Source organism: Apodemus sylvaticus, chromosome 5 (genome assembly GCF_947179515.1).
Source record: "Apodemus sylvaticus chromosome 5, mApoSyl1.1, whole genome shotgun sequence".
Taxonomy (NCBI): Eukaryota; Metazoa; Chordata; class Mammalia; order Rodentia; family Muridae; genus Apodemus; species Apodemus sylvaticus.
Genome location: NC_067476.1, coordinates 119,949,610 through 119,962,071, shown reverse-complemented (window position 1 = coordinate 119,962,071; position 12,462 = coordinate 119,949,610). Strand labels below are relative to the sequence as shown.

Sequence of the window (12,462 nt, the reverse complement as noted above, 5' to 3'; positions counted from 1 at the left end):
CTTCAGCTAAGATTTTAGAGAAATATTCAACTGAAAAGCATAGTCATGGAAAAAAAAAAAAAAAAGAAACCCTCTGAAGACAAAAACCACAGAAATCAGGGAAATTTAATTTATCTTATGACATTTTCCAAAGGGCTAGGTTTCTTAGATGTTAACCGAAAAGAAAACGTTATATAGAATAGAGTAATAAACAATTTTAAAAAAAATCCTGCTGCTCCACAAACACAAATGGTCTGCTATATATATAGTCACTTTACTGCAACGGATACTTTGAATTAGAAGATGGGCTATTTGGGTGTCTATTTTTCTGTCTCAAGATCAGAGATGGGAGATATGAAATCTAAAACAAAGATGCACATACGGTAATTCAAGCAGAAAACTGATCCTGCACCTCGGTAATTTTAAAAAAAAAAAGCCGTGCCTTAGTAAGAGGAGGAAATTTTTATTAAGAGAAAGCACAAGTAGACAGCACCCTCTTTAAAGGAAACATAAGACAGGCAGTCATTAGACAGCTGTCCATCACATAGTTACTGACATTTCACAACTACATGACCTTTGGACAAGTTACACAACTTTAAGCCTGTTCTTGTCTTCGGAGAAAGGGTCAAGGATGATGTTTGTGGGCTGCAGCTACAGCCTAGCAGTGGAACACTTGTGTAGTTGTAGAAAGCCTAGTTTTAATCCCCACCAATGGGAAGAAAAAGAGGCTATAAATGCCTGTTTCAGAGTCAGCCTTGCTGGTGTCTAACTGGCTAACAATCAGTAACAGGCACTGAAAGGCAGGTGCTAAAGAACTGCCAGAGGGGATGGGTTAGAGGAAAGCATTTCTCTCCCTCCAAGCTAGGTGACTTTCCTGCCCTGGAATCTTACACTGGGCAGGGTGTGGTTTTGGAAAATGAAAGGCTATTTACTGACTTGTAACTCACAGATCACCGCCACCTCTGCTATGATGGAAGCAGAGCAAAGGAAAGTCAAGAAGCAGGTGACCAATGAATAGTAGCAATTCCTCTGCTTTTTCCAACACTTGTGTTCCTCCCTAGTATGTGACTGTACCAGGGCCCAGAGAGTCTCCCAGAGAAGTAGAAGCAGTATGTATAAAAGCTGAGAGGTGAAAGCACATTGTAATCTGGGGACTAGAGATTAGTCAAAGTAGAAAGACAAACTGGTGATTAGTCAGGGGAACTCTTCAGGTATGTTACTTTTATAGGATAATAGGTCACTGGGGTACTCCTTTCCCCTTAGGGACTAAGGACTTCCTGTGAGCTCAGTGTCTCAGAGGTCCACATAAGACCTTCCAAAGTCTCCAGGACTAGTTGACTGGCTTGTCAAGCATTTTTTAACAGCCAGATTTCACATTACATCAACCTGGGATGAAAATGTTTAGCATCTCGATACCCAGAAGGTCACTCTCGTGGCTGTTGGGGGGGTGGTGGTGGGGGAACAATTGATGAGAGATCTGGGGTTCCTCTATCAGAACTCAGCTATAAGGCTCACTGAGGTAGACCCGGCCAAGCAGAGCTAGCCAAAGGATGCTAAGAGAATGCTGAGCTATGTATGTATGAAGATCTCAACAGGAATGGCAACCCCTAACAGAGATTTCCCTTCTACAAGAATCCTTTGCAAAATGGCTAGTGTGAGAAAAGCATTGCTATAAAGTCTCTAAATGAGAAGCCTGCTTTAGGGTGAGAGACAACCTCAGGATATCAAGAGCTGGAAGGACTAATGATTAGAACAGATGGTATCTGTAAACCACCAAAGCCCTGGAGTAGGAAGTCATGTGATGACTAGGTGGCTAAAAATACTGAGGCTATTAAAGGCCAAAACTGCTTAAGTCACTTGGTCAAAATAAGACAATGGGTTGATAAATGTCAATGGTCTTAAGTAATCAAACATGAGATTTACTGAAAATTCAGTCAGGATTTAAAGTGTACGTCAAGACCTGATGGAACTTGGCAAGTCTGTAAACTAAAGGATGCAAAGTACAGGCTGGCCTGCAGAGAAATGTGTTATTTCTCTGGCAAACAAACAAAAACAAGACAACAAAAACAAACAAACAAACAAACAAACAAACAAAACCCATGATTTCTGGAACCAAGGGATAAATGGACAGGTGGCAATCCTATCATTCTTGGAACTCAGTATGTAGTCTAGACTAGCCTTGAACTCAGAGATCAGCCTACCTCTGCTTCCCAAGTGCTTGGATTAAAGGTGTGTGTCACCACAGTCTGACCCTATGGAGCTTTCTCAAAGTTAATGGAACAAGGAACAAGATTAACCTGTCAAGGCAGAGCCATTAATAGTTCAAGCAACCCAAGACTCAAAGTGAAGACTCCTTATTAGCTACATACACAAGCAATAGAGCACAAACTCAAAGGAAGAAGATATAAAGACTAACCCCATGTTTCTTGCTTACCAAAGCCAGAATAGTGCCTGCAACCTGCATAGTACTTCTTGCTGTACATCTGCAAGAACTAAAATAGAAGTTTATGCTGTTTACTATTTGTTTTATTTAAAATATTATGGTTATAATCAACTTCACAATTTAGTCAGTAAATTAACAAACATGGGCTATGAATGAAGTAGAAAGGGTTGAAAGTACAGTACCATAGGGTTTTAGTCAGAAACCCTATGGTAGAGTGGAGCTTGGATTTAGAACTATCTATAGGAGGGGGAATATTCTATGTAGCGGGGAAACTGTGTTAGGGGTGGGTTGACAGCTTGTTGTTATCACTAGGAAACTCAAGGAAATAGGAAATCAAGAGGAAAGCCTAAGTAAGTAAGCTGTATCACACATCTACTCAATCAAAAATTTGACTCCTGTCTATTAGTATATTTTGATACTCCCAGGGTAAAGTCCAAATGTTTTGCCTCCTTTGATCACTTGTGACTAGAAAACAGATACCAGATATGGTTATGAAGGGCTTGGCCATGTGCTGAGCTCTCTGGCTGGGCAGAGGTTTCTGGTACATGTCCTGATCTTTGTAGATGAGCATCACTTCTGTAGTAAGATGGTATGGATACTGAAGCTGTCCCCATGCTCTAGCAGAGGCCATGCTTCACAATAGTTCCTGCTGGCCCTCTTAGAGATCCGATGAACCAGATACACTCTGCCTTGTGTCAGAGAAGAAACTAAAGGAAATTAAGCTATAGTTCCTGACCACAAAGGGTCTCAAGCTGAGGACTGCCAATTTTGTTTTTAAAAGGTTATTTTGGCAGCAGAGGCATAGATGAATTAAAGGAAAATCTGGAGGCTCTGGCAGTAAGTCAGGAATTGGTTATGAAGGGAGTGGCAACAGGAAAGGAAGAGAGAAGAAAGAATGGAAGGAAAGAAAAAAGGAAGAGGGAGGGAGAGGGAGGGAGGACAGCCCAATACAAACCCAAACTGTAAATGTGTAGTTCCCTTTGTGAATACATAAAACATAAATGAAAATCAAGGACCACAACACTCTTGTTTGAGTTTTGGGCTGCCAGTCTGACAAAAATTAAAGGTACTGGCAACACCCAACTCTGAGCAAGACTAGAGGAAGATGCTGAGGTGAAGCGGGTAGGAGTTGACTGTGACATCCTTTTGAAAACTTCCTCATGTCACTAAGGTATGCTGACTGCCAAAATGACTTTTCAGATGACTTACAAAGGATGAAGCTAATATCTCTGTAATACTCTTCACTGACATTGTGAATAACCTTTGTTTTTTCTTTTCTTTTTTTTTTTAATAAGATTAAGGAAATAGTTTTGGAGGAGCATATATAGTTTTTATAAAGAACACTCAAAGCATGAATAATATTAATCTTATTAGAGCAATGAGCAAAGCTGTAAGCTCGGAGACTTGGCTTACCCAGAACTACATATTTAGTTTCATGCCATGCTGAGGCACATTACCCTGATATGGCTGTGGAAATGGAAAGAAGGAACTGACCTGTGGTGAACCTGTCAACTGGGAGAGTGATCCTGAGAAAGGTGTGTAGCGCTCACATCTGGAGAACTATATGAGGTGAGCAAGTACTCAGAAGACAGTTCTCTGCAGCATGGTAATCTGGAAAGGAGACTCTAGGGGTGCCAGAGTCAGCTTTCCACTCAAAGGGACGGAAGAAGGCTGTTAAGTAGACTATAGCACAGCTAAGATATAATATGATGCAGGTAATATAAGCACTAAATACCAAACAACAAGTAGTTAGAGAAAGGGGGGAATTTGACTTGGGACTTCATTGGCCAGACAGTGGAGAGCTATTAAAAGTAAACAATGTAGGTCTGCAGGAAATAAGGAAGGCCAGGTTCCCTACAGCAAGTCCTAACATTATGAGAAAAGCAAACACCTCAACACAAAACGCATTGTATTTCACAGACCACAAACTGCCGCATGCTACAGCTACAACAGAGGATGTACAGGGCAGACCTGGTCCATGGGAGGCTCACACACTTTGGAGAGGTAGATGTTTATCAAATGATAGGAGGGTAAGTTCAGGGTACCTGTAATCTACAGACAGGGTGATTGCCCAGGGTAGATATTGACTAGAGAGCTGATGATAACACAGAGTAGGGAAGAGAAGGTGCTGATTAGAGTAAAGCCTTCAGAAGAATGCAACTTTAGGAGAAAGGAATCCAGTCAATGGCACTTAAACAGGACAAAGGAAAAAGGGGTACTGGATGATAGGTAGTTCAGCTCCCTAGAGGTCTTCATCTTGGTGATCCCGAGAATGTCCTGAATGGCTTTCTACAGAGCTGCACAAGATCAGACCTGGAATGTTTAAAGGATGGCCTAGAATGGACAGAGCATGGCACACTCGCCATATGAAAGGTACCATGAGGCACCTGCTACAGTTCTCCAGGTGACGGGGAAATACAAATTGACTCGTGGCTACTGGGAAAGGGGATGGCCATGGTATAAAACTCCACAAATATGTGCAACGGTTGTTAAAATGATAGAAGAAATGAAATATGGGGTTTCCTGCAAAGTTTACTTTCAAAGACGTTTGAATATGTATATGTATATATGTATATATCTATTTCCTGGCTTCCTCTGGTCACACTGTCATCTCACTATACTAAACACTGTATCCACTCTATTAATGGTCATCAGAAGCTGCACAAATCAAATAGGGCCTGGTTTGTGGTGGTACAGTTAGATAAAGTCAAGAATAGATGACAACAGAAAAATCACTTGCAGGAGACTAGAAGACAAACTGCTCAGGGTTTAAGCACTTGCTGCAAAAGTGTGAGCACTGGGGTTTTGGTCCCTCCGGCCATGTAAATGCCAGTGGGAATAGCTGCATGCCTGGAAGGGGGGAACAGGGTATCCTTAGAGTAACACTAGCCATGTGAACAAGTTCTGGGCTCAACGGAGAACACTTGCCACAATGAATAAGGTGGAAGAGTAGACAGTGATCATTCCAGACTTCAACCTTGAACCTGCACATATGTGCTGGTACACATATACATACACACACACATTCATACACATAAACACATATATCAATTATCTTTAATATGGTCTTAGAGCCTGGGTGTGGTATGTAACTGTAATTCTAGCATTTGGGAGACTGTGCCATGAAGATATCAAGTTTGGGGCTAGCCTGGACTCTGAACCACTCAGGGAGACCTTATTCGAATAAAAAGGAAATGAAAAGAAGTTATAGTTCATATAGCCCACCAGTAGAACACGTGCAGTAGCCCCACTAGTGTGCACATGTGTGTGCATGTAGAAACACACATACACACACATCACAAACTCTAATCAGTCCCCAAAACAATAAATATTAAATCAGATTCTAAAATAACAAATATATATATTATTAGAATGTCAACTGTACTGTTCTTTAGAACTAAGAGTATCAGATGCAACCCAAATTCCACCAATAAATTAAGAACACTGATGTTTAATAGAATACTTTATACTCACCAAAAATATCAATGTGGACCTGGAATCAATCAAGACAATCTTGACAAAGATTAAGTTTTCTAATTTCAAAACTTACCACAAGGCTATAGTATATCAGGAGGCTCTAGAACCAGCACCAGTGACAGATGCTAAAGGCTACAGCAGAATGGAAAGCTCAGAAATTAACCTTCACTTCAATACCAAGTGATTATTAATAAGATTACCAAACCCATTCAATGTGGAAAGTAGTCTTTTAAGCAAAGAATACTAAGAAAACTGAACATCCACATGGAAATGAATTTAAATTCCATAGAACTTCTGTTCTTAGAAGAAAAATTTAAAAAAAGTTTCACAAAACAGGACTTGGCAATGATTTCAACAGACATTGCATCTAAGTACCAGCAACAAAAGAAAAAAGTGGTATTTTTGCTTTATCACATTTAAATAAACACACACACACAAAAAAACACACATGTATATATATATATATATATATATATATATATATATATATATATATATATATACACACACACACACACACACACACACACCCCAAAGTAAACCACTAAGAGATTGAAAAGACAAAACATAGCAATTGAGAAAGTATTTGTCAATTACAGTCAATAAGTAATAGTAATATGCATACTTTATAAAGCCCCTCAACAATTCCCCACAAAAGCCCAGTTAAAAATGAACCAGGCATATAGACATTTCTCAAAAGATAAAAAAGATGTATGGATAGCCAATGAATACATAAAAAGATGGCCAGCATCGCTATTCACTAGGGAAAAGTGCCAAACCAACCAACCAACAAGAGCCCCAGGCCACTGTTAGAGATCGCTTCACACATGATATGATGGCAATTATCAAAGTATCAGGAAATAAGGGTTCACAAAGGTGTAGAGAAAATGGAACCCTAGTACAGTGAGGATGTAAAATAATGTAGTCATGGTGGCAGACAATATATTTGTATCTCAAAATCAAGATCAAAAGAATTACCCTGTGATCCAGACATTTCTAAGTGTATATTCAAAAAACCCCAAATCCTGAAGAGATAATTTGTCTCTCAGTGTTCACAACACTACTGTTCATACCAGCCAGAACATGGAAGTGATCTATCAACAAATGAATGAACAGGCCATGTGACATCCACTCTAAGATTTCAAAAGAAGTGAAATTCTGATAAATGCAGCACTAGGAATGCTGAAAACCTAACTGTAATGGAAATAAGACAGAGAATAGGATGACAAATATCGTTTGACTCACTCAAGGGAGATACCGACAGTAGTGAGCTCAAGAGAGCCAGGAAGCAGGACCTCTGTTACGGGGCTCCGCTAGAGGATGAGGACACATTATCCAGAGGTGCAAAGTCCCAGACTGGACTGTCTGGGGATTGGTAATGGTGATAAATGCACAAAAACGTGAGCATATTTCTGCTGCCAAAGTATACACTTCAATAGTTGTTAAACAGTAAATTTTATCTCTACTTTACAACAACTTTGTCAAACTAATGACATGGGAAATTTTATTTTTATACTACATTTATTAGGAGGGGCAAAGGTTACAATATTGAGTACAGACTATGATCCCTTTGTCTGCTTAATCAATAAACCTTTTTCTCCACAGACATGAGGATGTTTTCTTGTCAATGTCTTTGAGGGAAGCTGGGTGCTGAGTATGTAGCCTCTTTCTTTAGCTGCCAGGGCAGGTTTGGGGAGGGAAGGGCTGGTTGAGAATCCGTAGTGATCAAAGCACCTATTGTAACAGCTGCACCAGAGACAGTAATCTGAGAATCTTGCTCAGTTCTTTTCCTGTTGCACCAGTGAAGATGTGAGATTGTCCAGGTCTAACTGAGGTAAAAACCTTTGGCTTCTCTCATAATTTAAACCACTGAGTGGCAAATCCCCTGGAGCATCTCCTGGAGCAGTGCTTCGCAACCTCCCTAATGCTGTGACCCTTTAATACAGTTTCTCCATAAAATTATTTTCTTGCTACTTCATGGCCGTAATGTTGCTACTGTTATGAACTGTACCGTAGATATCTGTGATGTAGGATACCTGATATGCAATCCCTGTGGGTGTTGTGACCACAGGTTAAGAACCACTGGATAGTAATATTGCTTTGTTTGGAAATGCAATCCTCTCAAGCCTTCCAGACTGGGTGACAAAAACTACTTCTCTATTTATCATCTATACAACGTAAGCACTCTAGACCTAGAGAGATTTCAGGAGTATGTGATTTAGTATTTTTCCTAAACATGTTCCATTAGCACAACGGGGTTCACAACAGTCTACCACTATAGTCTGATAATTAGCATCACAGGCTGCTGTGAAATGCTGATTTTACCTGAGAAACAAATAACCAAAACAAAACAGAGAAGCAAAAGCAGAAGCCTGAGGGCACAGAAAAAACACTGGAGTGGAGTTCACAAGAGCCGGGCCTGGATTCGAGCTCTGCTCCCTGGGTGTGTCACTCGGCATGTCTCTATGTCTCTATCACAGGTAGGAGGTCAGGAGGAGGGAAGGAATATGTCATCAGGGGTAGAATGCCAACCTTGCTGCCCTTCATGTTTTAGTCCTTCAGCAAATGGTGGCTCTGTGTCCTGTGGCTGTCCTATCATCCCTGGCCACTGCCCTCCACAGGCTAGCAGCACCCACCCCGTGCCACTAATAACAACCAAAACACTCTACACACATTTCCAAATGTCCCCTGGGAATAACAGTGCTCCTGTTTGAGGACATCTGAAATAGAATGACATATGGGAAAACATTCCAAAAAGCATAAGATAGCGAATCAATTTATGTCAGTATTAATATAAATCCATTTGTAAGACTATTTGTCAAAAAAACAAAAAAGACCTTTAAAATTTTACAGTTTCCTTAAGAATGTTTTATTTGCTATTTTTATATATTTTGCCTACCATTAAAAGCCCTTTAGGGCTTTCTGGCAAATTTTTGTTCCTCAAACACAAGTATCTTCATTACAGCATATTTTTTAAATGTATCACTATGCTAACATGACAGAGTGAAATATAATTGCAATCTCTACAAAGCTGAAATTTTATTTTCTTTGTCCAAAATTGCAGTGCTTGTTGCCTACCTTTTAAGGACAAGGGACTGAATCTTGTGAATTCTGCATTTGATGGTCTGTGCTGTTTATAAATGCCCACGTACTCCTTAACTCTGGAATCAATGGTTTCTTTTAACAGCAAACAAACTTCCTAAAGTAAATTTAAAACATTAGACATTTTTAGTTTAATGCAATGGGAAAAAAGCAAAGATTATACATATTGAGAAAGCAAATGCTTTTCGGTTAGCTTTTAAGCCTAGCTGTTATGCTGAATGAACACTGCACAGCCTTCATGACCGCACTGTATACTAAACGCACTATCACAGATGGCCCCATGCCTGATGCTGGCTGGCCTCATTTTCTCTCTACCTCAGTTTCACAGCATCAAATGGAAGACTTAAAAGGAGGATGTGACTTAAAGAATGTTTCTATAAGTATCGTCCACCACACTGTGATAGAGAGAAGAGACAAAACCCACGGCTGTCTTTACTTGGAGGCAGCATGGCATCAGTCAGGGAGGTTCTCAGAGGCAGAAAGGAGTGTAAGCATGGGGACAGGGCTGCCAGAGCTCTGGCCCGTGGTTGCTCTGCACTGTTGTCGTGTTTGCAGGTACAGTGTTACCAGATGTTGTTTGTATAAAGAAAGTCAGAAACAGTAAAAACTTGGGTTCAAATTTAATTTTTATATTTTAGTGTTATGTAAATACCATTATTCATTAGTTTCTGGTCTTAGGATTACAAACACAAGAGTCAGAGTGGTGGGTTAAATAGAAAACGGAGGATCCAGTAACGTGAACTTCCCACTCTTCATGTCAGCATAAACCCTATTTGCCTTTTAAAATCACTGTATGATTCTTCATTCATTAATGATAAAAATGGCTTCTCATGTCTCTGTGTAGATTAATGTTATTAGGTAGCAGAACTAGGCTTAAATTCAATTTCAGCATACCGTATTAATAAATTTCTAGAGCTATCACTTGGCTCATAATATTTGTAAAAAACAACCAAAAATAACTCAGAAGTCCAACTCCACCCTGGGACTACCTATGCTTTATGGAGTGTTTCCTGCATTATCAAGAAAATGCAATTTACCACAGGATATCAGGGTAGATATGTACAGGATATATATAAAACTGACACTGAAAGTGAGGAATAAATCCTAGATCAATTCCCAACAATCCTGCAGCATTCTCAGAGTTCTTCAGGTCACCTCAAACCTGTTCCACTTGTTTTTTCAGACATCATAGGTTGATCTTTTAAACTCTTCATAATTACAACATGAGCCAAGTTTTTGGCTGCTCTTTGGAGCAGCCACAGTGAGCTCCTTTCCTACAAACACCCCTTAAACAGTACATAAAACCCTTGATTTAACACATACTCAGAAATTTCTACATAAAATACAAATACCAGTCTTCTCAATCTTGCTCTTTATTGCAGCTAAAAGATGTATTGCTTTGTGGAATATAAAGATATCCATTTGCAGCTGAATGCTTTGGCACTGTTCACATAACTCACAGGCAGCCTTGCCTCATACTGTTGCTCTAGCAATTAAATAATTTCTGCTTCACATGGAGGGTTCAACTATGACTGAGCTAGAAAATATGTGGAAGACACACAAGGCAACAGGGATTGTTAAATTTTGGCCATAAATACCCTATAAGGCCAGGACTAAAAATAAGTAAGACAAAAATAGAGCCCATACACATGAAGTTCCTCACTATAGTACAGGCGTTCCTTCTGGGAAGCAGGATTTAGGAATTAAAGACAGGCAATGGGCAGAGTGGGGAAAATCCCTACGAACTGATGGTGCCAGGCTTGGTGAAGCATCCTCTTCAAATAGAGCAATGAAGGAGAAAACAGCCAGAGATATCTGAGAGGTCGGAGTAAAACTCCATGACTGGGAGATAGGCACTGCCTCTCAGCGTTAAAGGGGCTTGTGCTAACTTCCTCAAGTTTATGAATGGGACCATTTCTGTTTGCCTCTTGAGTGCAAAGACTTCTAACTGGACTCAAACAAAACATATGTTTAATATATTAACTAGGTCCTCTTTTCATACAAAGTGACTGTTAAAATGCAATCAAACTGGTTGTTTATGAAACCTCAATCATGAGGTGATCTAAAAACTAAAACCAACAAAGCACTGACTGAAGAAATGTAAAGCAGTAACCTTTCTTTAACTCCCCCTGTAAAGCATACACATAAATTATTTCAGACTCATTCTAATGTCAATGACCATGGATTTTGAAGGAACAGTCTAAAACAGAGGTAGCAAATTATTGACTTTGCTTTGGGGAAAGCTCAACTTATTGGAAAAAGCAGACCTCTTGCAGTAACCACCAAAGCACCTCTCTGAGGGTCCCATCATGCACCTCTGCTAAGTCATGCCTAACTGATCTAGAGTAGGTACTACCAGATGGAAGAACACTGCTACATGTGGCTCCTTAACAAGAAATTTCACCTCATGCTTTGCAGGGGAGGTGACTGTGGCTCTAGAGCATTCCATATCAACCACCTCTTGATCAAAGCTGCCTAAATACCAACACTAAAGGTCTACAGTTAAGTATTCAGGCTGTGACAGAGCATGGGAAAGGTGGGGTCTGGAATTGGAGATTTTAGAACCTATCAGAAGCTACTGGGGTAAGGTCCCTTGCATGAAACATTAGGCACTTTGGTAGAGTGAACTCACTAATTTGAATCATCTAGACATGTGTAAGTGACCTAAAATTTGAGATTAGAAGAAAGTGAATGGTGAGGAAAGGGTCTGACCTGCTAAACAGAATTTTCAAGAGGACAACCTATAATCAACTTCCTTAGTGATAAACCAGCCATACCAATTATTGTTTCTTCTCAGCATTGGTCACTGAGTATCCTTTCAAAATAATGACCACAAAGTACTATTGGTATTTCTATTTGACGGAAAATGTATTTGTGATCATTTGTTCACTTCACTAAGACTAATCTACCCACCCACAAATTAGTTTTAAAAATACATTAGTGCTTAATACAACGGACTTTTATTCACTTCTCAAAGAGTAATAGCAGCAGATAAATACTATGAAGGAAATGAAGACCAGTATGTTTTGAAAGTTTTAAAATTACATTTACTTATTTACTTGTGGTGTATATGTGTGTAGTTGTGTGGGCACACACAAGCTGTAGTGTATATGTGCAGGCCAGAGGACATCTTGCAGGAGTTGGTTCTTTCGTTCTACTTTGTGTGTCATGAAGACTAAACTCAGGTGGGGCGGTGTGCACCTTTACACCCACAGAGTCATACTGCTAGCCTGTTTTGAAACTTTGGTCAGGGCTGTGCCTCACTATCTGTCCCTGATCTCTACAGAAGGAAAGAAATAATGTTTCTACAATACAGGAGCTCACAGAAGTGTTGAAACTGTAGAAGACTGAGGCCTATCTGGTCAAACTCTCATTTGAAGATGAGACTAAAGCTCCCAGGAAGGTCAAATATCATAGAATCAATTCTTGAAAGTCAAGAGGTAGGAAGATAGAAACCCAAG

The 12,462-nt window shown here is 39.8% G+C and overlaps 1 protein-coding gene across 3 annotated transcripts in view; it reads right to left on the bottom strand.

Annotated features, from left to right (window-relative positions):
* Positions 1–12,462, bottom strand: part of Slx4ip (SLX4 interacting protein) — a 166,181-nt gene that overhangs the window by 49,753 nt on the left and 103,966 nt on the right. For all 3 annotated transcript variants that reach the window (XM_052183734.1, XM_052183732.1, XM_052183735.1), the window contains one exon: positions 8,978–9,098. In XM_052183734.1, the coding sequence (XP_052039694.1) occupies positions 8,978–9,098 (121 nt within the window). The remainder of the gene's footprint in view (positions 1–8,977; positions 9,099–12,462) is intronic.